Source organism: Acanthaster planci, linkage group LG01 (genome assembly GCF_054643075.1).
Source record: "Acanthaster planci isolate LZ-2023a linkage group LG01, COTS_SCS, whole genome shotgun sequence".
Classification (NCBI taxonomy): domain Eukaryota; kingdom Metazoa; phylum Echinodermata; class Asteroidea; order Valvatida; family Acanthasteridae; genus Acanthaster; species Acanthaster planci.
Genome location: NC_141777.1, coordinates 4,041,584 through 4,067,797, shown reverse-complemented (window position 1 = coordinate 4,067,797; position 26,214 = coordinate 4,041,584). Strand labels below are relative to the sequence as shown.

The 26,214-nt window shown below is 41.6% G+C and overlaps 2 protein-coding genes across 6 annotated transcripts in view; both read left to right on the top strand.

Moving 5' to 3' along the window:
- Positions 1–8,796, top strand: part of LOC110989982 (uncharacterized) — a 72,396-nt gene extending 63,600 nt beyond the window's left edge. For both annotated transcript variants that reach the window (XM_022254719.2, XM_087138676.1), the window contains 13 exons: positions 140–328; positions 1,078–1,185; positions 1,768–1,956; positions 2,828–2,935; positions 3,277–3,465; positions 3,863–3,970; positions 4,260–4,451; positions 4,791–4,898; positions 5,588–5,776; positions 6,067–6,174; positions 6,630–6,851; positions 7,486–7,585; positions 8,352–8,796. In XM_022254719.2, coding sequence (XP_022110411.2) covers positions 140–328; positions 1,078–1,185; positions 1,768–1,956; positions 2,828–2,935; positions 3,277–3,465; positions 3,863–3,970; positions 4,260–4,451; positions 4,791–4,898; positions 5,588–5,776; positions 6,067–6,174; positions 6,630–6,851; positions 7,486–7,585; positions 8,352–8,454 — 1,913 coding nt within the window. In that variant the 3' untranslated portion in view covers positions 8,455–8,796. The remainder of the gene's footprint in view (positions 1–139; positions 329–1,077; positions 1,186–1,767; positions 1,957–2,827; positions 2,936–3,276; positions 3,466–3,862; positions 3,971–4,259; positions 4,452–4,790; positions 4,899–5,587; positions 5,777–6,066; positions 6,175–6,629; positions 6,852–7,485; positions 7,586–8,351) is intronic.
- Positions 8,797–9,428: 632 nt separating this feature from the next.
- The window catches only part of LOC110990991 (scavenger receptor cysteine-rich domain-containing protein DMBT1-like), a 123,001-nt gene continuing 106,215 nt past the window's right edge, over positions 9,429–26,214 (top strand). For all 4 annotated transcript variants that reach the window (XR_015425810.1, XM_087138725.1, XM_087138723.1 and 1 more), the window contains exons 1-9: positions 9,429–9,606; positions 16,233–16,547; positions 16,739–17,026; positions 20,124–20,438; positions 21,086–21,388; positions 21,975–22,298; positions 22,547–22,843; positions 25,104–25,418; positions 25,796–26,089. Coding sequence is in view for 3 of the 4 variants with exons in the window: in XM_087138725.1 (XP_086994851.1) it covers positions 9,429–9,606; positions 16,233–16,547; positions 16,739–17,026; positions 20,124–20,438; positions 21,086–21,388; positions 21,975–22,298; positions 22,547–22,843; positions 25,104–25,418; positions 25,796–26,089 (2,629 nt within the window). In the remaining variant the exon portion in view is untranslated. The remainder of the gene's footprint in view (positions 9,607–16,232; positions 16,548–16,738; positions 17,027–20,123; positions 20,439–21,085; positions 21,389–21,974; positions 22,299–22,546; positions 22,844–25,103; positions 25,419–25,795; positions 26,090–26,214) is intronic.

Sequence of the window (26,214 nt, the reverse complement as noted above, 5' to 3'; positions counted from 1 at the left end):
TGAAGTAAAAATGTGTTTTTAACCATTTTTTTTACAACTTTGTAGACCCGATACCCACATAATAATGGACACTGGTACTTCTTCTTGTTGTCCATTGCCAAAAACCTAACTTTTTATTGGTTTTTTCTGTCCCTGGCAGTTGTTGGTTGTCAGATAGCTCCCGAGCCTTTTAGTATTGTCATGATCCGACCACCTCAACGGGTTGCCTATAGTCCCGGTGAATCGGTCAGGTATTTCTGCCTGGACGGTTATCTGCTCGTTGGGTCCGCTGTACGAGTATGCCAGTCTAACCAGACCTGGTCCGGTCAGCCAGCGGCTTGCATCGAAGGTAATTGTTACGTTTTGTTTGTCTGTTAGAAAGTTCTGCTCTGCTTGTTTGTTAATTTTTTGTTTGTTATTGGGTTGTTCTTTTTCGATTTAGGGATTTGCAGACTTTGTTGAAAAAAGAAAAACCTGAATAAATAATGAATATTATCAAATCGGCAGAAAAGAGAAGTCAAAAGTGGTTTATTATGGCTATAGTACGTCTAAAATTAGGATTGTGTTGACACGTCTTACCATAATTGGTGTATGGACAATAATCACAAATGGCACTGGTAATAGTTACCAAATTAAAAAGGCTTAAACTAATGCCTATAATAGGCATGAGATATGAAAACTGATTGTGACTATATGTTAATGCTACAAACAAGGGTATACCGACGTCCACAAGAAATGCACGCTCTCAGGAAAATTTCCCGAAAATTTATGGCAAATGGTTTTGCATAGATGCCAATTTATTCCCGCAGAATATTCGGGGGTACGGTATAATTCCACATTTTGCAGGGCAGAACTTCCTCCTACTTTCAATCAATGTTAATTGAAACCGTTACAAACTATAGCTGCCCATTTCCCTCAACTTTACCAAACAGATTTATGTTCCTAATTGACGAAAACATGCGATAGAAAAGCCAAAACAGAATGTTTTGATCGCAGGGCAACAAAATTACGAAACGATTTTGACTTTAGTTAATTAATGACAATTTCAATCGCAGTGGTTTCTCTTGTTTCTTGGACACTTATGGCTCAAACCTCTAGATCCTTGCATCAGTAATCCTTGTTTAAACGAGGCAACTTGCGACAGTGATCCGAATGGCTTCGATTGTGTCTGCCCAGCTGGCTACGAAGGGCCGACATGTTCAGATGGTATTTAAAATCGTCACTTTTATTTTTGTCGCTAAGCAGAGTGTAGTTGTTTTATTGAGAAACTGAAATGTGGCATTCCCTTTTAAGCGTGATATACGTTAAAATGAAACACTATAACCTTAAAAACTTATTTTGTCTGGCGTAGAAGGGCTTTCTATGCAAATTGAGAAGTGACTGTCGATACAAGAAAAGCATCAAACACCGTTAGCGCTGCCGTGGGGTGCGGATTAGAAGAGTGCAACGTTGTTGATAATTTAAGAGATATTAAAGCGAAATCGGGACCGGAAAAACCAGGAGAGTAATGGAATTATTCAGCGTTTAAATATTGTTAGATTAAATTTCATAAAGATCACAAATGCATCAAACGCTTCGTTAAAATTTACCAACATGGCTGTTGAGATACTGTCATATCAGAAATAGCGCGGGACGGGCTAACAACCCTGGTTACCACGAGTTGAACAGGTATACTCTCTAATTTGTGCAAAAAAACCCCGTTGATTTTCATTTCACAGCGTTTTCGTAGAAACTGAAATTCTGAAGTGACACATACTGGAGAAAATTTTGATTTACCTCATTCTGTAGTTGCCCATTGTGTCCTTGCGCCTAATTCATCCAATGTCATCGTGGTAGTATCAGGCCAACAGGATCTATACCTTCCTGGTGACTGGGTTGAGTATGACTGCCCGGCCGGATATCATCTCAACGGATCTGCTGTCAGGATTTGTCTGTCTGATTTCTCATGGTCGGGACAGCAGACAGACTGTGTTGGAGGTAAGTTGTAATTTGTCATAATCTACTACCTAGGATGGGAACCTACCAAACCATTCCTCAAAAACAAAAACCTACTACTGCCTCTCCACTGATATGAATTCCGGAAGGACTTTCACTGAAAATATTAGCTTGATCAAGCCAATTTCAACTCTAAGACGTTTAAAACTTGCCTGTAGAATATTTTCTTTTATAACACACCTCTTCCTTGTTTTTTATCCTGGTTGGCTGAAGTACAGTCACGTGTGGTTCACTGATATGCATGGGCTCGTACATGAATTTTGCGTCATGCAGCATGACTCGACACGCACCTTGACACTGCGCACGAATCAATTCGAGAGACTAGTGCCTGTCCTGCAGGTCTTAGTCTTGAACATTTTTGACTGGTAATTGCGACCTCTGGAGCTTGCTGGGTTTATTTTATAACGTCGTTATTTAAACAGTTAAAATCCTGGAAAATCTCTTTTCCTAGTCGTATATAGAGACTCAAAATTAGACTGCGTTTATGAAAACTAAAATTAACCTTTAATTTTTAAATAGGTATTGAGTTCAAGTTGAATTAAAACTGTTAAAACCCTGAAAGAATGTTTTCTAGTTTTAAGGTGTGCTATAAACACATATGGGCTGGCCAAAGTTGGCCACTAGTGCACGCCTATGTCCCCGAGGCACTGTGACTGACCAGAAGAGGGTCCTATTTCCCGAGGTCAAAGGCAATATACATGCACCTAGTATAAATATGAGGCCTTTTTTGGACACTGACATAAAGACAGCTGTGATAAAAGTCAAATAAATGAATAAGAATCATGATAACATTAACGTGAATTTTTATCTGACAAATTGGTTTTCCAAAGTGACTCTTTCTTTTCCCCTCCAGAGAATTGCGGCGACAGACCATGCTTATATGGGGGTACCTGTACCAGTTCAGTAGACGGGTTTACCTGCAAGTGTCCATCTGGTTATGAAGGACGAATATGTGAAACAGGTAATATACTTCCCATTTGTACCATAGGCCTATTTGTGATAAAATATATAACTTTCTTGAAGGTTTATGGCTGTACCCAATACATTGATTAAACCTGACAGCTTTACATGTTACTTAAATGCGTACTTCTTCCGAAATGTGGTTGACTATACCGACTGGTCAGAGTTCGGTTAACTAATGTTTCTGGTATCCAGCTAAATGTACGTGAATGGTCGCAGTTTCTGGGGTTTGGGTATGATTAGTTTCTTATCTGTAGGCTACTATCTCGCACACCGACGTTTGTTTCGTTGCTGGTGTATTACGATAGTTTGACCATTTCACCTATGTTTTTGTTTCCTTAGTTGTTCAGTGCGTGCTTCGTCCCGACCCAGCTGATTTACTGATGGTGGTTTCAGGTCAGCAGTCGGTCTACCTTTCTGGTGACACAGTTGAGTATGATTGTCCCAACGGTTATCATCTTGACGGATCCGCCTCAAGGATTTGCAAGTCAGACTTTACTTGGTCTGGCCAACCCGCAGTCTGTGTTGCAGGTAACTGCGTTTTCATCTGCGAAAATGTAAGGGGCGGAAGTAACCGATGAAGCTACATTTCTGCACTATGAATTGTGAATTAAGGGTTTTCAAATCAAAGCGAAAATGAAGAAACTTTTCTGGTTAAACTATCTTTCGAGGAAGAATACGAAGAGCAGACGGTGTAAGGCGAGTGCGTTGAAAACTAAAAGTTGAAGTGTATGGACAAATGCTTAAGTTTGAAACTAAATAGCATTTTTGTTTAGGATTATCGACATCTAATCTCATGTTTAAACAAACGACACCAACAGTAGTTAAAATAAATGAGTGGAATACTTCCAAGGGCTAAAATGTACAGAAGAGGAAGATAGTGAGATTGACCACAACTGTTGATAACTGACCTTTTACTATCGTTTAGAAAATTGCGACAGTGCACCGTGTATGTACGGGGGGACCTGCATAAGCTCTGTCGAAGGGTTCACCTGCATGTGTCCAGCTGGCTACAAAGGTCGCACGTGTTCAACGGGTAAAATAAATCCTTTTCAAGTGTTGCAGATGTGATATTTTATAATTAACCGAAGTCAATCACAGCTGACTCATAATAACCTTTAGAGGCTTTACAAGGGAGCTATTTCACTTGGCAGTTCCATGTTTTGTTTAAAAAGTTATGTACAGTGACCAAAACGTTCTATCATTTCACCATCTCCATCATCATACAAATCGTTTATTTTTGTACGTAATGTAGTGCTATACATAACGGTGATATTTTGGGCTATTTGTCCCTCAAAGGTCTTGACTTTGTCATCTATTTTCAGTTGCCCAGTGCATGCTTAATACCCCTGACCTCTCGGGCAATCTGACGGTGGTATCAGGCCAGCAGGCTGTCTACCTTCCTGGTGACTCAGTTACGTATGACTGCCCGGATGGATATCATCTCAGCGGGTCCGCCACGAGGATATGTGGGTCAGATTTCACCTGGTCCGGGCAGCCTGCTCTTTGCGTTGAGGGTAATTAACAATTAAACTTAAAAAGGTAGCATTCTAGAGACTATCCAATACAACAACTAAGACGTTGAATCGGCAAGCAAAAATGTTACACGTTCTTTCGTCATATTAGTCAACAATATTATTTTCGTTCAAATTCAGTAATTAATATAAAAATGTATAATGTAAAAAACAGGGAGAGACGTGGTCTATTCATTCGATGCAGAAAAGTAATTGGCACTATTTCATGTTAAAAACTTTTGACTAATGAAAATCTGTTATTGATGTTCAACAGATGATGTTAAATCTGCAGGTGAAACGATGAAATTTAATGTATATTTTCAAATTGTTACGTTCTCTCAGAGAATTGCGACAGTGCACCGTGCCTGTATGGGGGAACTTGTGTGAGTTCTGTCGACGGGTTCACCTGTAATTGTCCAGCTGGCTATGAAGGTCGAACCTGTGCAAATGGTGAACAATCTCATTTTTAAAATGTTTTCGACCCTATTTTCTTTACCCCCATGAGTTTTCCCGAAAAACAAAGAAACAATATGCATGCACCTACGTACACATTAAAACCATTCGTTCTGATGTAGCCATAACTTACAGTCCTCTGCGGGGCGGATCGCCCAAAACAATGAATAAATAAAATATAAAAGTGGAAGAAAAGAGGGAGGAAACCGCTCATAAATGTGACAAAGGTGTAAAAACGGTTTTCGGCTTAATTTTTTTTGTTCAGCCCCTCACCCCACTTTTGGAAAATCCTGGAACCGCCCCTGCCCGTAGTAAGGTGCGAGATCTTTAAAAGGAACATTTTGATCTGACCCCCCTCCCCGACAAATACTAGGTGCAACTGACTGACTAAGTCATTGCTCTCATACGCCTATATTCTTAATAGCTAAGAATAACTTCAGCCAGACAAAATTGAAAACTTACTGAGACATTTAATAACCTCCCTTGAATTTGTAACCACAGACCACCCGCACTTTCTTTTCAGATTCACGATGCTTGAGCATATTTCAACTCTAGTAAATTGTGCTGCAAATCGTTTACTTGAAATTCGCTCCGTTAAACGCCTTTGAACGAATTTTATCACGGTCTGAATTGGAAGTATCCAGGAAGATGTTTTGTTGACTTGTTTTCTTCACTCTTCACTTTAGTTGCCCACTGCGTTCTTCCTCACAACCAGGCCAACGTTCTGATAGTGGTATCAGATCAGCAGGCTCTCTACCTTCCTGGTGACACAGTGAAGTATGGCTGCCCGAACGGATATTATCTCAGTGGCTCTGCTGTGAGGGTTTGCCAATCTGACTTCACCTGGTCGGGGTCGTCTGCAGTCTGTACTCGAGGTAATCAAAATGTCTTCAAAAAACAGCAATAAAGCCAGAAACAATCTGAAAACAAATGCTGAGAATTGGAGGCTTTGTGTAACAATGTAGAATGTAAATGTTGCCTAAAGCTTTCCATTACGAAGTTGTATGCAAAGAAGCTCCTTAAAAAGACTGCTTCCTTGGTTTTTCTGGAAACAAAACCTCTCTGTAGTAGTAGGTGCATTCCTGGAGTGTTGTGTGTTTTTTTTCCTGTCTGTCTGCTTGGACCTGTTAACCACATTGTCTTCGATCCTACTTTCCCTCCCAAGACCCATGTGCAAGCAGGCCGTGTGCTAATGGAGGAAACTGTACTAGTAATCTCGGCACCATCACTTGCCAGTGCCCTGATGGTTTTGTTGGAGCAACGTGCGCAACAGGTAACAGACATTCATTTTTTGCATATCAATTGATAAACATGAAAGTTAGCGCTGTTCAAAGACAGCAAGAGAACGTTGCAACGTTATAAAACATCGTTCTGAAGTCAGTAGACGATGTGGAATCAAACGAGCAGAAGCAAAGAGACACAGGAAAGAAAATGCCGGACATAAAAGGTCGTAAGTGATCTCCTTTTTTTACCCTTCTTCAGAGGACTTTTGCCACAATATTATTGAAAGAACGCAATGATAAAATTCCGACGCGAATGTTTCTCTAAAGTAGAAACAACTCTTCTAAGTCTTGAAGAACCTGATAAGGCTGTAAAAGCCCATGTATAAGGTGGGCTTGCCGCCAGAGGGTTCTTGAAGCTCACTGTTGGAAAGGACGTTGTAGAAATTCCTTTGAGTATATCCTGTCATACCCTAATATTGTAAACGTCTTTATTTCCAACCATAAGAAACCGGCTGTAAGCCTCCAGTTCTATCGGCTAATGTGACCCTCGTAAACAGTGGTGCGTCGTGGTTTGCACATGGATACGAGATAACTCTTACCTGTCAGAAAGGCTACGTCGTGAAGGGCTCTGCCGACCAGTCAGTACAGCAAGTCTGCCGCTCCAATGGGACTTGGTCTGGTAAACTTGTGCAGTGCGTTCCAGCCCCGTCCTCAAAGGGTACTAAAGGTAATGTCGGTTGCTTTGTTTGAAGCCACACCCATTTTGATGAAACAAGGTATACCCTGAGTCAATATGAAACGACAGCAGTGCATTAACATGCGTTTTAAATACGGAAAGTAATAGCAGCATATACAGAGAAATAATTATTCAGGATCAATTCAGAATGGTTTATTTTAAACTCATGCTAGCACCTGATAACTTATTTTAAGTTCTCTTGCAAGTAGGTATTAATTCGTCACTGGCGATATTGGGACGTCACTAGTTAAACTGCATGTAAGGCATACGTTTTCCGTAGCAGTTATGGCAAACGGCTTTCAAGCACTTGGATTGAATATGATTGCATGTACAGCCAATGAACGCCACGACCATCCTAGCTAGGCCCCTAGCTTTCTACATTTGTTGCATAAATTCATCTCAATAACTTTAGAGTACTTAGGGCATTTCAAGTGGGATAAGACATACAGATATCTTAGATCTCAGATATCTGTATTTCGTCAACTTTTCACATCATACTGCTCAATTGTACTAATGTCGTTAAAATTTGTTTAAAGATGTGCAACTCGAAAATCAGTCTGCTCGCAACAAACTTGCTCTCTGTCAAGAATGTATGTTAACGACAGTCTCATTGTTCTTTTTTCAGATAAGTCCAGTTCATCTGTTCCCTCAATTGTCGGTGGTGTCGTTGGTGGCATTATTTTGCTCATTCTCGTGATCTTGTTAGCTGGCGTCCTCATCAAGAAGTAAGCTAATTAAAGTAATATATGCCAATGTGTCACTCAAGTTACTAGATAGTTAAGGTATAGGCAATAATTTGTTGAATTTTGGGTGTCATTTACAGCCTTGATTATGGGTTCACGGTGATACCACGGTAATAAGATACAAATTCAATCCACTTATGTAATAAAACAATCATACGGAAAACGTGCATAGCTGTGCTACATACGGAAGAAAAAATAATGTCAAAGATAGCGCTTAATGACCTAATGATGGAAGATACGTTTAATGTTAAGTGCAATTAGGTTGAAAACCCTTTATAGTGCATGACATTTCGTAAGATGTGTTAATTAAAAAATGACAGATGTCACGTTATAGTTGAATTCTTGACTCAACACACGTTTTCTCTGACAAGATTTCGACGGTTCAATCGCACGAGTAATTGTAAGTTTTCTGTCCCGTTTTGAAACTAACAGAGTGTGCAATAACAGTCATGCAAAGCTTATACAAAGACCGGCTTTAAACTCTAAGCTTAGTTACAAGAATCTTTTCAAAGGTACTTTTGAGTCCAGAACTGTAATTCATATTTTTACTGACTTTGATTAAGAAAATAGTAACCATACACCCAAGAGCTTCTGCATAAACAGAGTTTATATACATGTTATTAGAAAACTTTGTCCAAAGGCTCATGTATATATTTCCTGCATGTTAATCAGGTTACAAGTCAATTTTGATGACATTCGACCTCACTGTACTTTTTGTGCCTAAGTTTTGTTCTTTGTTTTTGTTCAGGTGGAGAAATCACAGAGGCAAACAGACTTTCCTTGGGCTCCAAGGCGACGATCTTAGTCTGTCAACCTACAGTAATCCCGCATTCACCCAATCTACCGATTAGTTTTCTAAAACATGATAAACTAGTGAAAAACTCCTGAATGACACAAACAGTTTATTTTATACGTAAAAGGTTTATGGTAAGGCAATACTCAGATAAATTCAAAAGTTACATATTTACTTTTTCCTACCGCTTTTACGGCTTAACTAAGTCGCACTGCAGTTGAAGTTGATGAGGTTGTACCCAGCTTGAGCACGCGCATATAAATTAGCTCCATATCAGAAGTATACCGAGATAAAAATTACTGTAATGTACTGGTAAACCTACTTCATGTACGGGAGCGAGAAATATATCTCTAGAAAGGGCAGAATGTCCTCTTTGTAATGGTATACAGCTTGTGATGTTTAGGACCTCCAGTATAATACTTGAGCGTATTTTATGCATTAACTCTTCAATAAGTCAAAGAATTCATTGGAAAACGGAAATAACATTTACGATAAATAGTCTAGTGTTTGTAAGAAAGAGTTGTAAAAGATAAGAATATAAGTTTTCTTAATTGCTCTGTAGACAACGATGCGAGAATTTGTTTATATAACTGTAAACTAACTAATGTTACAGGAATCTTGTTTCCAGGCCCCCCTATTTTATTGAATTTCAAGTTATACCCTGTGTTTTTCTTTTGAATGTATATACACTTAAATGCTCCACATGGTTAACCAAGAATATGTTTGAAAGAATTATCTAACTATTCAGAATGATAAAAGCAAGAAAAATTTGCCACACAAGGATCTAGTACAATACACTAAATTTTCAAGTTAGTTTGTTAAAAATTCCACCTCATACTTTCACATTGAATCCAAATTGCTATAATATGACTTTTTGGGAAAAATTAAAGACAGAAGGACAGCATAGCTTTCTGAATCACATTCAGGTAAACATAATACTCTACACACCGTCTTAAGAACTATGCAGCTTCAGTGTCCATACTATGCAGAGTACTCACTTGTAGCTTTTGCCCGACTGATGCCGCAGGACTAATGTCACGAATGGATTATGAGCATGAAATAGGATCGCCCGGTCCGGATACCACTATTATACCGTTGGCTACGGTCGGAATGATTCCAGACAGTGCGAGTGTTGAGGCTACCCATGCAACGCCAGCGCCCGCTACCATCAGTCGGCCTGGAGGGAGCTCGGCGCAAACTTTGGAGCCGGGTAAGTCCCCTGTTGCTATTCCTTTTGAATTAGCCCCGCAACCTTCCATTTTCACGCCCGTGGTGCTGGTAACTTCAGCACTAAGCACATTGTCAATCACCTCCTTTTCCGATTCGAATATGCCATTAACTAGCGTCTGTGACGATCTCGGGGCCGTGATTCCTCAACATCTAAAAGACAAAATTTGGAGGGGGGAGTACGTAGAATTCGGAACCTTGTTGAAGTCGTCGCGCGGCACCGGCTTGGATAATTCCTTTGACAAGACACTTTTTACAATCGGGTCCAATGAGTCCCCACTTCGGCAGATTCGTCCCCATAAGCAGGCTCCGCGTATTACGTCTATCGAGCAGTGGACGTCAGCGTTTCTAGTTTTTGCATCTGTGTATTTGTTGCGCCATCCTACCCACGCGCGTTCGTTACTGAAGTACGCAGAAACTATTCGATCTGCAGAATTTCGACATGTGGGGTATGGTTGGCGCGAGTACGACATCCAGTTTCGATTGCGCCAGGCGCGTGTGCCGTCGCGCTCTTGGGCAACTATTGATGCCGAACTTTGGCTGGTGCTGCTTGGTGTGCCCGTTTCGCACCAGCATAATTTTCGTCCGTACCAGCAACGCGAGCGTGCCCCCTCCACTGCCACCAACCCCTGGTCCGATTTCGGGCCTGGTCGGCGCCCAGTCGCCGGGGTTGGTCAACCTACATGTAACGACTTCAACCGCGGTCAGTGCAATCGCCCGTTGTGTCGCTTCGCGCATCGCTGCTCCACCTGCAGGGCATTTGGCCACCCCGCAACCCGTTGTCGGGGAAACTCACAGTCTAGCGTCTCAGCACGGGTGCCGGCAGCTACCATCAACCCTAGTCAAACTAAGTAGTATGCTTCCTTTTTTACGGGCTTACCCTATTACTCAGGACTCCCACTTTTTGCAAGGTTTTTTTTTTTGTGCAGTTTCCGGTTAGGCTATTCAGGTCCCAGGGTTAGTACCTCTGCTCGTAATTCTGCATTTGCTCGTAAACATCCCAACATTCTGCAGTCAAAAATTGATCGTGAAGTTGCTTTGGGTCGCGTTGCTGGCTCGTTTTTGTCCCAGCCTCTTCCTCATTTCCGTTGTTCGCCTATGGGGCTGGTGCCCAAACAGACTCCTGGTGAATTTCGGTTAATCCATAATTTGTCGTCCCCTATCGGCAAATCGGTGAATGATTTCATTGATCCCGCAGACACCACCGTTTCATACACGAGTTTTGATGAGGCGATAACTATGGTCGCAGGTTTACCACGCAGTGCCCTGATGGCTAAGTCGGATACTAAATCGGCCTTTCGTTTACTTCCCATCCATCCAAGCGATTTCGATTTGCTTGGTTTTTCCCATAACGGCCAATTTTATTTTGATAAATGCATGCCTCTGGGCTGTGCTATATCCTGTGTTACGTTCGAGCAGTTCAGTACTTTCCTTGAGTACTGTACTCGTAAGGTGTCCGAATCTCCTTACATTGTGCATTATCTGGATGATTTCCTGTTCGTTGGGGCTAGTTCCCTCGAATCTTTCAGAGTAGTTTGTCAGCAATTTGGGGTTCCCATCGCGGAAGAAAAAACCGAAGGTCCAGCTACGAACCTCACTTTCCTGGGTTTAGCGATCGATACGATCTAGCGATCTAGCTAGGGGTATCTCCCAACCTCATCACAAAATTCGCATCACTTCAGGTGCACGAGCAGACTTGCTGGCGTGGCAGCAGTTTTTGTCACATTTCAGCGGAACGATAATGTTTCCGGATTCGGTATGGTACAATAGTGACCAATTGCACATGTACACTGATGCTTCTGCTGAAATTGGTTTTGGGGCTTACTTTGCTGCGCACTGGTGTCAAGGGAAGTGGCCCGAGCTTGTAAAAAGTCAGTCCCTTTCTATTGCCTGCTTGGGGTTATTCCCTATTGTGCTAGCGGTCCAGCAGTGGGCTGTCCCATTGCATAATAAACGTGTGATATTTTGGTGTGACAATCAAGCTGTAGTTAGTGTCATCAACAGACAAACGTCTAAAGGTCACTTAATGATGCGTTTGGTGCGCCGCCTCGTTGTGACATGTCTCACATACAATATCCAGTTTCGATCTCAGCACGTTCCAGGCCTGGATAATGGCATTGCTGATGCTCTTTCACGTTTTCAGATGACCAGATTTCGTCATCTCGCACCCGCTGCAGACCGTGATATGACCCTCTTGCCCGACAACCTGTGGAGTGTCTTCAGTTGGAGGTCCAGAGTCTTTTGCATGACGCGGTGACCCCCCGCACGAACTTGTCTTATCAGAGGGCTTGGCATCATTTTCAATGGTTTAGTCAAACCCATGGTTTCGACGCCGCGCACTCCCCCTCCCTGCCTCAAATAGTTCGATTTATTGCATTTTTGTCGGTATTTGGGTATGCCCCCACAACGATTACCTCTTACGTCTCGGGGGGTTCCTCCAATTTGCAGTTAATGAGTTATCCTGATTTAACTAAGCATTTTCTGGTCAAACGTTTACTGGAGGGATGTCGTAGGCATAGTAGTCGTCGCGACCGACGGCGCCCTATCACTTATGATATTTTATGTCGTATGGTCCCAGTCTTGCAGGCCGTTTGCTCGAGTAATTTCGGCTTTTCCGAATGGCTTTCTTACTTGCGTTTTTTGGGTTCCTTCGCATTGGGGAATTTACTGCCCAATCCCACCAATCTTTTAGCCCGTTGTGTCGGTCTGATGTTACCGTCAAAGACTCCCCTTTAAGGGTCGAACTTATCCTACGTCACTCGAAAACAGATCAATATGGCCATGGTTATGTAGTTTCCATCCCAGCAGCGCATAACCGGCAAAACATTATGTGCCCCGTCCGGGCGACTTTGTCCTATCTTGACTGCTCCACATCCCCCCGTGGCCCGTTTTTGTCACATTTCGATGGGCGTCCTGTCACGCGTTACCAGTTTGTCGCGGTACTCCGTCGTGCCCTTGAGTTTATAGGGCTTTATGACGCCAGATTTACCTTTCATTCTTTTCGCATAGGGGCAGCTACGTCTGCAGCTATGGCAGGTGTGTCTGAGGATGTTGTTAAAATTTTGGGGCGTTGGAAGTCTGGGGTTTACCGACGTTACATTCGGATTCACCCAGCTATTTTCCATTGAACGCTACATGTTGTATTAGCTTACGTACTTTGCTCGTGTTTTGTTCCGATTTTCTTTTCATTTTTCATGCGAGAATTGGCCCCTGCCTAGCCAACTGTAAGGGTCATTGGGGACGGCTCTGTGTGCTGGTGTGCTCGGGTGGCGGGGTCATCGCCCTGGGGAGAGCGTCTTAATCGGCTGGCCTATATCCACTGGATGGGACGGCGAAAACTCCAGATGTTCCAGTTCTCCGATTTCCTGTTGGAAGCGTGGTCGGCAGTTCCGATCTTACCTGACGTCATCATCCTGCAGTTTGGCGCCAACGACCTGGGGCTTGTACACAAACATTTACTGAGTATTCTATCACGGCAGTGCATCAATTTGACCGGAGAAGCACTGCCGCATACTGTCATTTTTTATTCCGAGTTACTGCCCCGCCAAACTTACCCTCACGCCCTAAAGCAGAGTTCCCTCGAGCGTTATTTCGAAACTCTCATGGGGGTGTTATTTGGCACCCCCAGATCCAGTGGTCGTCCGCGGCGTTATTTCATGCGGACGAATTTCATTTGACTGATGATAGTTGTTCGTTCATTCTCGACAACTTCTACCAAGCCCTGGCGCCATATTGTTTGCCTGTTGCATCTCCCCTTAATACCACCACCTGAGGTCTATTTGGCGGAGGTCATGTTGCCGACTTCATTCAGCAACAAGCCCGTTTGGCGTGAATTTCATTCAGGGACCGCAAACTGACCTCGGTATTCTTATTTACGACACTTATGGGAATGTGCCGAAAGGAAAGGCCTGATCCCTTCCTTTGTCGGGGGAATCACTAGATTATTAAGTGCCAAATTAAGAAAATCAATTCGTACTCACCAATTTCTGTCATTTGACATAAATAGTTGTAAGTGGTTGTTGAAAATGCTCATTAGTTGCCTGTTATTCCAGCAACCCAGTGTAAGCCCAAGTCGGGCCGCACCCCGTGGAAATATCTGTCTGATCCCAGCGTTTGATGGCTGGCCCAAAGTTATTGTATGCTGGAGTAAATCCTTGCTAATTTGTTCATGAAAGTTGGGTATTTTTGCATTCTGCCAGTTGTAATTGCTGTTTGAATTTGCATATCGAAGGCTTTGTACCGAGCAAGTACATTCCAGTATTAATTTACCGCTCCATGTGCTTTGGGCGGAAACAAATGCTGATATGATAATTGCTTTTCATACATTTTTGCTGATAGCTCTATGTATTTGCTGATATGTGCTGCTGTTCCGCGTCACCAGGCTCGGGCGGGAACAATCTCTGTAATTTTTGCTGAATAGCTACACTTTGCTTAGAACGCAATGTAAGATATACTTGCAGTTCTGCGTCACCAGGCTCGGGCGGGAACAATCTGAACTGTGTCAAGTTCAATAAACGGCTGCTCAGGCCAATCGACAGAAAAGTTGGAATGCGAGTGTCCACCTGTCCCTGAGTTCAGTTCTCTGGTCCTGTGCATGCGGGGATAAATAAGTTTTGCCCATGTTTTCCCATTAAATGGTTACGCTCTATGGAAAAGAAATTAATTTTTCGCGAAAAAAACAGTTTAGTTGAATTTTGCCAAAAGGAAATCATCATGATGATTGATTTCAGTAGATTTGTAAAAAAAAAGATTACATCAAGTTGTAGGCATCCCATAGCCTTGAAGATCTTGCCCAAGAAACCCGGAAATTAAAAAACTATGGTTTGGTTCGCGTTTGTCTTTTCGTGAAAAAGGGGACGCAATGATGACGTAACTTGGCATTTTACTGCAGCTAGCCAACGAGTGCTGATTGTGCTTTAGGAAAGTACCTTGACGTTTGTGGATGCAAATTCAGCCTGCTACTAAACTCAGGTGGTTTGGGGTAACTTTTAATTCAATAATGACCTTGTCTCTTCTGTTCAAGTAAGTTTGCTAATCTGTCAACTTCCACTGGTGCAATCTTAATTGCATTCAAAAGTTCGCTAATCTCACCAATTATAAATATGCATCAATTCTTCGATGCATACAAGTAGGCACTGGATCAACGGGCTTGAGAAGCTCCGTCTTCATGTTGCTAGACAGACTGGTGTAGCCACTTAACCGACTTCTCGATGTATCACATCTCATTGCCAAACTACACTGGCCGTGTAAAAATTAATTTTGATTGTGCTGAAATACCAACAGGGTTCAACACCCTCCAACCCCACAGACCTAACTTAATGTCGAGAGGGGCTCAGGTCTTCGTTCGAGACATCCCAGGTACAAGTCAAGACTATCTGCTTCAAACAAAGCGTTCTCCACTGTACATCCCACAAATAGAATAAATCCCATGCCACTGCAAGACTTAAAATTAACTCAGACCATTAAAAAGTCTCAAAACACGCTGTTTTTTACTCCTCTGGGGAATCTCAACTTTTCCAAGGTATTTATTGATCCCCTTTTTTATGAAAGACCTTGATCTAGCGCCATACTTCAATTATGAAACTAAGCAAATACTTGCTTTCACGTATGACAATTTATGCTTTAAAGAAAAAGAAACAATCCTGCACTGCTAAAAACTGTGTTGTGCTACAATGGGTTTTCTCTCAAATCTATCAGTAATTTACAGAGAATCTTTGCAACAGACGCACTCTGTGCCTGTGCGGTGATTTTTTGAGCTACAACAGAACCTCGTAAAAAGCTTTGTAAATGTACAATTCCTCTGTAACCTGAATTTCCATAAAATTGCATATTGAATTTGGTGCACAGAACCACTTTTACATAAAACTGGGTTAGACATATTTCTCATGTTTTCGGTTAATGCAAGTATCAGGTAATGTTTTTGTGGAGAAAGAGTTTTATTTCAAGATATTTTTCAAGTCATCATTTTAAGTCAACTTGCGTGCAAACAAAATAAGAACTGCTAAATCAATATGTTTTTAATCTGCCATCATGTTTTTAATCTGTGATCATACTGTGGGTGAGGAAAAATGTCTTAATACATTAAATAACTTCAAACATGTCAATGTAATCACCAACGAAAATCGTAGGTAGCCTCCTCAACCTTGTCTTCATTACTTCCACAAATATAACAGACCTTTTCACTGGATAAATTCATTATACATGTGCAGTATACGTGTACATTTAACAGAGGTACGTTGCTTTTACAAATACACAGGTTGGCTCCTAAACACTAACAATGTAATTTATACTAATTATGATGGAAGGGGGCCATACTAAGAAATGGCGATCTCGTGCGCACAGGAATAATTATGATTATAAAGTCTTTTTACAGAGCATTAAAAATTTAAAATGCATGCGTGCATAATTATGAAAATCTACAAATAAATATCCGTTCATGTACAAAAGGAGCCTCTTTACTTGAACATGACATTTTTAATAAGAAATAGCATAATATTATATGTAAATGTACAGAATATTTTCTAAAAGTGTGGTTAAGTCGTTGTAATAGGGAAATTGTCTCGTATAATTTAAGAACTGTTTATTTATTTATTTTTTGGTCACTTCCAGCCAATATTCGTCTAACTGGCGGTAGAAATGTAAATGAAGGCCGGCTCGAAGTCTTCCTTGGCGTTGAATGGGGCACGGTTTGCAGTACCTCATGGAGGCAGGAGGAAGCAACGGTGGCTTGCCGGCATATGGGATTCCCTGATGGAACTGTAGCAAACCATGGCATGCATTTAGGGAATGAACCAAGGACAATTCATCGACTTGATGTTAGGTGCACTGGTCTTGAAAAGGATCTGGAGAGCTGCAGACGTATCGAGACAAGAATTGACGGTTGTTCCCATGAACACGACATCCGTCTTGTGTGTGATCTACGAGGTATAAATTAAAATGATATTTCTAAATCATTCATAAACTTTCAAGATGTATTCAGTTCATTGACATTGTTCGCACATTCTCACAAAATCGGTTTCAAAAGTGATGACTTATCCATGTGTGGTTTAGAGAATCGATCTATTCAGGTTCTAATTGAATGAGATAACACTTCATTCAAAATGATTTTTTACCAGTTCGCTTGTTAGGAGGTGTGAGCGATAGCGATGGTCGCGTCCAGGTGTACTTGAACGGGACTTGGAGAAATATCTGTGCCTTTTGGTTGTCCTTCAAAGATGCTGACGTCATCTGCAGGGAGCTGGGCTTTGGAAGAGCATTGCAGGCTCTGGCAATGAGTTTCAGTGACGAGTTTGGAGCTGTCGACCTTTATCCTAGTTGTCAGGGGCATGAGAAAACAGTGTTTGAATGCAATAGCCATTGGAATCGATGTTGGAGGACTGGAAGGGCTGCTGGTGTACAGTGTGGTTAGTCCGAAAACAGGTTTTTTTTTTATTGAACTCTCTTGAAAGTTTATTGCAATTATGCTTATACATTTTCAGAACAGCTTGCTGAGCTTAATAACCGTTTTCCTTTCCTTGTATTAATATCTGTAATTGCAATTTTAGCAATTACTTGTACTTCGGTTTAGCCGATGACAAAGATGCTGGAGAACAATGTGGTCAGTCCGGACTGTCCTACATTTTACCGCTATTGAAAGCAGAATACCAATTGTTGCAAGGCATTAACAGTTTTAAAGGTAGAGTCATACTTTGGTAATTCCCCCAGAAAAAAATTCGGGGTTTTTATCCGAAAGTATAAATGGTATTACGATGGCAATAGTAGTAATCACCCTGTGACATTATTTCGTCTGAAATGTCCTCGTTGAATAGAAATCAATAAAACTATTTCAAAAATTTGAATCTCCAGAAGTCGCCGGCAGGCGGCTTTTGGAGATTTTTGTAGTGGCCGTTGGAATGCTGCCAGCATAAAATCTGGCAGCTGACAGAGCCGATTTGCAATCCGGGCATCCGTAAATGGGCGCGCTGCATTCCATTAAAGACTGACTTGTTATGGTTTTCAGGACTGAGTTTCAATTGTTTTGAAAGCTATTTTGTTGACCACCGTGATCTGGTCAGCATCTACGACGCTCTGCCTGAAGATCAAGTTGTCGAGCTTGATTTCGTGATCATTACATTGCCCTTCACAAATTTACACCCATTCTGTTTGTACCCTTATTCAGAATAAAGATATTAGTCACCACATCTACACTAATGATAACCACATTGATACTGATATCATCCCGTCCATTATAGGTTATTCAGATCAAGCTTGTTTTCTCCGTCCCCTTACTAATCTGAATTGATCTTAGCTTTTTTCACTTAGCAAAAAAGTAATGCCTTTCTTTTTACTAAATACAATCATTTTGGACTAGAAATGTACGAAGGTTCGTGGAATCGAGTTGAAACTGATTACAATGTAATACCATGTATGCCCTGGGCTATAAGGGCTAAATGTCTTGGGCCATGGGTAACCCGGGGGGGGGACAAATTTAGTTCATGGGAGAACCTTACGGAAATACGTTGCAGCTTCATATCTATATAAACTCAACGGAAAATATTCAAAGATTTAAAAGGGGGGGGGCGGGTGTCCACAGGGGAACGTAAGCCCTTCCATCTCTGTGATACAGGCCAGGATGTGTCCGTGCATGAACTGAATCAGCCTCCTGAGGTAGAGTGCGCCACTCATCCATTAAAGTGGTTAACGCAGCGACAAGTGACCGAGTTCATCCCTTACATGCTTGTTGGGACTTAGTCTGGACTGAAGACAGGCCCAGGTGCAGATCCAGGACGGGTCGGGGGTCGAAATCTCCAGCCCCCTCCCCCACGTTCGGACACCAAAACTAAAAATGAAATAGAAAAATAACTGCACCTGAAGACTTACGGCACACAGCCTAATACAAGCCACTACGCAAGCATTAAATTTGATGTTTTTTTTCACATCATACCAAACACCAACGATGGCATGAATATTCAACTTCCTGTACTGCAGTACACAACGTTTTAAGGATGCAGATTACCAGCGAAAAATTGCGGCAACGATCATGGGATACGTGTCGCTGCGCTCTGGCTACGGACATATCGGGCATGCCAGAAAGCGGTAATTGGCCTGATGTTGTGGCCCAGTTCAAACGCCTTCTGTGCCCTTCCTCCATGTTCCATTCGTGAGCGCATTAATGCCAACAGTTGGCATATCAATGTAATCACTGATGTGATAGTTTCCCTGACGAACACGTTATATCAGCACACAAACACAACAGGGTGTTGTGCTGGAGCAACCTTCGTGGAATTTTCCTCCGCATTCAATACCATTCAACCGTATAGACTGATTGAAAACTGAAACTGGTACAAGTTAATCCATTCCTCATTTTCTGGATTAATGACTTCTTACTCGGGAGAACTCAGAGAGTGAAAGTAAATGGTATTTTGTCAAACGAACTCACCGTAAATACTATTTCCCCATTAGGCTGTGTTATGTCTCTGAGCCTTTTTATTTTGTACACAAATGATTGTACTTCTAATGTCTCAACAGTTCACGTTTTAGGATTGATAAAAGACGACAAAATGAGTAGTGAGCTACCATCGCTTCTGTTGAAAATCATTGTAGTGTTAAACGCAAGGAAAACGACATAAATGATGACTGATTTTAGGATGAGGAAGGTTTTTGATCCCACATATTTGTAATGCGATTCAACTGAGAATGTACATTGTTGGGTTCTAAAATTGACGATCACCTGAGGTGGGGGAACAAACAAAGGCTACTCTACTGAAGTGTAACCAAAGTTTGTATTTCCTCAGAAAACTTAAATCTTCCATGTGGAGGCGATGATTTTGCGTTTGTTCTATTCCTCTGTAATTCGGAGTACCATAAACACAGGATACCACTGTATGGTGTAACAATGCGAAATAAATACACTAGCTAAGCTGCACAGAGCTAAGAAACAAGTAAAATCATAAATGATGACGTCGATCTTGATCAGATATGTAAAGAACGGGCACTTGCTAGGGCAGTTAGTGCGATTGTGACCGATTACTCTCATCTATTACATGGTCATTTAAGCCTATGGTACAAATAACATTCGTTCACTTTTGCTCTTTCTTTCAAATCATCAACCATAATTTTAAGCTAAGAAGTGGGCGCAGGTGGCAGTCGATCATGGCCGGAACAAGTCGCTTTTCCAACTCGTTTGTTCCTCACTCTGTCCAGCTTATGAATGATGCAAAGATATAGAATCCTAACCTTTTGTTGCTGGGTTGTCAGTTTGGTTTGTTATGCTATAACCTAACGATGAATTTTTTTTCACCGGTGAATGAGGTCCTTTGTTAATTCGTTTAAATTTCTCTTCGTATTTATTTGTGGGGTTGTACCTCATGTATATTTGCACGCAATCGAAGTATTGAATTTAAAAATTGGATAATAAATCAAATTAAATAGAATTAATCTTCATGATCTACTTCTACTCGTCAGAGAAGAGACTTGTTCCGTTGTAAAAGTAACACAATTTCTCTATTTTTATAATTCCAGCAACAATTCGTTTGAGTAGCGGTAGAAATGTAAATGAAGGCTGGCTTGAAGTCTCCCATGACAGTGAATGGGGTAAAGTGTGCAGTGATTCATGGGGATTAGAGGAAGCTACCGTGGCTTGTAGGCAGCTCGGCTTTCCTGGTGCCATCAAGGCTACATATGACATATCTTACGAAACTCAGAAAGAGATGTTTCACCGATACGACATTATTTGCACTGGTTCTGAAAGTCATCTTACCAGTTGTCAGCATGTAAGGACGGAAGTTATTGTTTGTGGCAAGAACAAAGACGTTGGTTTTGTGTGTTCTTCAAGAGGTAATTAATAAGGGAATAAATATGTGCCTGGCCGTTGTGCGTTTAAGACCGGCTCAGGAGAATGGACGCAAGCGAGGGCATTATCAGCGTTCGTTCTCCTCAGCAAATTTGCAGCAAGTGTTCCACGCTGTGTCCCCTTTCCAATGACGATTGTAACCATGCAGTCACTTCATGTGCATTTTTACTCGTTGTAGGACTCTACTGTCATGAAAAAATAAATACTGATGTTAAAAGCCCCTGGATTTTCTTGTTTGATAAATATTTCTTATTGTTGTCATGCCTTCTTGCCCAAGTTGTTTCATAATTCAGGCAAAACGTACGTCACATTTGGGTTGAAATTAGTTTGCGTAGAAGTGTAATAAAACTTTCAACTTAAAAGCACGAATGCTTTATCTGACTTCACAAAACCACATTCCTTTTTGTTTTCATAAAGCATGAACTGGCCTTAATTAACACTGAATAAAGTTCCGTCAAGTGTATATGTAATATTCACTGCATCCTTATTATAACAGGGAATATTTAGAAAATGCTATGCTTGGCATTGTTTAAGTTTTGTACATTGCACAATACTGCCTAAAATACTGATAATTACAACATTTAAGTCCCCTGATTTGATTTGTCGTTTAAATTTCAACATTACATTACAGTTCGTTTGGTGGGAGGTACTAGCAAAAGCAAAGGACTTGTAGAGGTGTACTCTGGTGGTTCGTGGGGAACCATATGCGATGATTTTTGGGATCTAAATGACGCTAAAGTCATCTGTAAAGAACTTGGTTTGGGACAAGCACTTCAGGCTTTGCCACGGGCCACCTTCGGACACGGCCAAGGCCAGATAACGATGGGTGATGTTGAGTGTGTGGGTGATGAAAAGACGGTATTTGAATGTCAGCACAACGGACTTGGGATGCACGACTGTTCACATGACGAAGATGCTGGCGTACAGTGTGAAAGTGAGTACATCATTGAATTGTTTCTTTTTGATGATTGTCCGAATTGACATTTTATACACTGGAAACGGGCCCCTGTGAATGTAAAGTGATAGAGCAACATGATGATAAAATCGGAAAACTGAACAGCAATACGGTGTAAGAAAAGGTGGCAACTTTTCAGTGCCAATTGTCAGGTTTTCATTGTTTTACAACATATACTGCAGCAAGCGCGACTTTTGATGAACTTTCACAGTCAATTTGACGAAGTTTATTAAGGCGTTACAAACATTTTGATATTACTTGCAAGCACATTGTAAAGGGTGTATTGCTTTGTGGAAAAAAGGCAATATATTGTTTCCTATTCGCTCCGAGCAAACGAAAGAGGGCAGGGTTTTTTTATACTCAAAATGCAGATTAATGGCGCGTTTGCGGAGCACGCTGAGCGGCTTGGGAAACTTACAACCATCTGTCTTTCTTTTGTCGCTTGGGGGTACACTTCAACTTGGGGCGGATATGAGTACCTATCTACAGATAAGGTATGAACAAAATTTAGAAGCAAGTCACTGTGACTGCAATTTGAGAGTGTTTGCTTCTTCCTTTTACAAAGATGGTTTCCCAGGCGAACTTCGCTTAGTCGCTGGGAACACTCATAACAGAGGCCGACTTGAAATCTTCTTTGATGGGGAATGGGGCACCATTTGTGGCAACTCCTGGGGACTCAATGAATCTCAGGTGGCTTGTTGGCAGATGGGTTTCCCTGGTGCCATCAGGGCAATTCAAAGAAAACCGTACGGAAATGCAACTGGACCGATACATCTTGGCAGAGTTAGATGTACTGGCCTGGAGGAGAGCTTGGATAGCTGTCAGCACGCTGGGATCGGAGTTCATAATTGTTCTCATAGTCACGACATTGGCATTGATTGTAAATCAGGTACTGCTTTTTGATCGATAAGAATTGAACGTTGAAAACTGTCTGTTATAATGATTGTATTAATTGTTAAAATTCAACTTCAGTATAGCCCCGAAAGTACTCTGAAAGTAATTTTGAATCAAATTGTAGCGTAATATTGAACCCATCCACATCGTATATCTTCTTTACTGAAATAAATTGACTGATAATACCAATCCTATAGCTGAGACATTTTAAGTATTGTACGTGTCTTTTCTTTTGGGGGTTAGCGCGTTTAGTGGATGGTTTGAGTTCAAGCGAAGGACGTGTGGAAGTGTACAATGGTAATGCTTGGGGAACAATCTGCCTCGATGACTGGGACCTGCTTGACGCATCAGTCATCTGTCGACAATTTGGTTTCGAGCAAGCAGTTCAAGCAGCGGAATTCACCGTTCCGGTCGATGGACAGGAGATACTCATGACTGATCTTGAGTGTGTGGGTAATGAAACAACAGTGTTTGAATGTCAGCACACTGGACCCGAAGATGTCCGTTGTCGACATCAAAATGTTGCAGGAGTAAAATGTGGTGAGTTGATATGCACATCATGAACACAATACGCCATTTGCACGTATAAGTATCACAAAACATGGTGTCCTGTCTTCGCCCTATAGTATTCTCGTGTGCTTTACTTAAGTACCAGACTATCTGCTGTTGCCATGTCACGTGGGGGGATGCAAGCCATGCCTTGGCAACCGGCACTGTCGCTAGGGAAAGTCTGTCTGGTACCTGGAGTGTCTCGTACGTAACCATCCGGAATAGCGTGGAAAACGTTTTGCCAGATCACGACACTTCACCAGAAAACACTGGAAATATCCTCCAAATTGCGAATTAGAATGAGTATAGTGCATGGACTTCAACTTTGAAAGTTGGACTGTTACCAAACTGCAATCATATCTTCGCGAAAGAGGAGTTACGACAGCAGATTATCGGAAAACACAACTGATGGAATTGTGTAAGTGTGTGACTAGGTTTAAATTGACAACTGATCCGAATTTAACGAAGGAAGATACACAGTGAACACTTGAAAGCAAACTGCATGCAACCGGATGTCAATTAAATAATGAGCCATTTCAACTCGCGGGATTCACCAGCGACTTTTCCAACATTCCGGATTTGGGACTATACGGGGTATTTCACTACTTAATTTGTTTTAGAACAGACTATGATCGAAGGAAATTGTGCGCCTACAAATGCTTTGAGGATTATCGCTTATTTGCCGAGGGCAATGTGATAAATTTTGAATTTAATCAAGTTGACTAGGAAAGTCCTCTATGTGTGTTTAGAGGAGAAGTCAGACCCACACAAAAAGACAAAACGTACCTCAACAAAAGTACATATAATTTTTGGATTGTCCTACAAAAGGAAAGTGCTGATGTGAGGGTAGCATACTATCAATGTCAAGGAGGGTAAGTTCACACTTTCACTTTGCAGCAATGTTAAGTCTTGGCCTAACTTAGCATGCCTAGTCCCACTAAACATGCTAAAAGTAAAACTGCGACTTTTAGTTTTAGGCCATTTTTATTTTGGGGGGAATAGGCCTAGGACTTAGGTACATTCAATTTGGAAAAAAAGGCGTACAAAAGTCCCGGTTTATGCTTAGTGGGACATGTGGCAAATAGTTGAAAAGAAAATTGAAATCGTGATTTTTCCATATTTACTTTTCATGTAAAATAGTCAATGGCTTTTTCTGTTTTGACCCACCCCCAGATCTGATGGAGCATGTCGCCACATCGCTGCTGCGTTGTATGAGATTGAAGCATTTGAGAAGAAATCCGTAACTGATGGGCCTTGCCAATGGGCAAAGAAAGCCAGGCTACAGGAAGAGACAACCCGCATACAGGAGTTACCCATCTATAAGGCCAAATAAATTTAATGTGCATTCTGCTACCGGTGTAGAGTACATATATGTGCATACAGGTGTACAAGTGTTCACAATACAAAAACAAGATATCTGTCAATGGATGGTACATTACATGGGGTCAGGATTAGGTGGGAGGAATTAGGTGCTGTAGATGTACTGCAAAGCATTTCATGAGGAAGAGTTATTGACTCACAAATATTTTCAGCAATCAGTTAATTCGAGTGTTACACAGTATCGCCCCACCAAGAGTTTGCAACACGTTGGCCAAACACAATGCGCAAAAATTGTCAACTGCACGGAGGGTCGACAAGTTTACCACCTCCAGGTACCAGACAGACTTTAGGTAGCGACAGTGCCGGTTGCCAAAGCATGGCTTGCACCCCCTCCTACGTGACATGGCAACAGCAGATAGTCTGGTACTTAAGTAAAGCACACGAGAATACTATAGCGCGAAGACAGGACATCAGGATCTATGATAATTATACGTGCAAATGGCTTATTCCTCAGACAGCTCTTACATCATCATTATCAGAGAACAGATTACCAGCACATTTATTTGCCTATCAAATGCCAATTAGTATGTGTATGTGACTGCACTCGTACAGTGATGGACAGAAAATGATCTCATTGCATTGGACCGTGTATACAATATGAATGTTTTCATTTTTCCTTAGTTTTTGTTCACGCACCCAAACGGAAACGAAAACGCCAAACTTTACAGTGTTTTACATTCTAAGATACTGGTTCCAAAGACTGTAAAATGACGATTTACTATCACATGTGTAATGCATTCCGTTAATTAATGCCTTCTAGAGATCATTGTCATTTACTGGATTGTCCACTATGTTTTCGAGGAAGGCAGTCCAAGGGGAGTAGATTTTTTGTGACATAAATGACAACGTCTTTTTGTGGCTTTATTCCAAGCTAATGTACGTCTAGTTGATAGCAGTAAAGGTAACGAAGGTCGGCTTGAAGTCTTCCTTGACGGTGAATGGGGCGTGGTTTGTAGCAATTCGTGGGGACTAAACGAATCTGAGGTAGCCTGCCGACAGATGGGATTCCCTACTGCCATCAAGGTTACACAAGGGAAGTTTTCTGGAAACGGAAGTTCACCGATTCACTTGTACAGTGTCAAGTGCCGTGGCGTTGAGCGTGACCTGGAGAGTTGCCAGCGTGAAGTGGGAAAAAACGATGATTGTACTTATAATGAAACCGTAGACGTTGTGTGTGCCAAACGAGGTAACAACATTTTATTTGGTACTTACTGTTTGAAAAGAGGGTGCAAATATGAAGACAGAATGCAAAAATGCAAACAAATATCAATAACAGATATATATGGCTCAATTCATTTCTGCACTGGCGTTATGCTGGGGTTCTTTTACATTGAGATTGGAAGGAGTTGAAACAAGAACACCAAGCAAAACTTCAGTTTAAAAAGGCAAGGATCAAGTTTATGGCTTGTACTCGGTGGAAATGGTATTGTCCTGTGCGGTGGTTTTGAACGCTGATGGTGCATATGTACATGTACACTCTTTCTGTAAACATGTTAACCTGTATTAAAAATTTTAATGAAATATGGATACTGTTTATGAATGCGATTTGTTTGTATCCTATAGTTCATTTGGTAGATGCAATGAGCTCTGACGAAGGTCGAGTGGAAGTATTCCTCAACGGATCCTGGAGGATGGTCTGTGATGACGGCTGGGACATACAAGACGCCACAGTCATATGCCGGGAACTAGGGTTCGGGGATGCTTTGTCTACAATTGCTGCCATTGATCGAGGCGTCAAGCGCGAAGTCTTGGCGGGGTTTAACCTGAGGTGTGAAGGTGACGAGAAGGCGGTGATTGATTGCCGATATGACGCCACAAGTAACTGCTCGCTTGAGGAAGTTGCCGAAGTCAGATGTGGTAACCTGAGCCATGAGTTGTATTTTGGGAGAGCGGTTTTTCCATTCACAGATTCCACTAGCCAATTAATTTATCGGAGAAATGTCTCCATCATTGCGATTTTTACACCAGATGTTACAGAATTA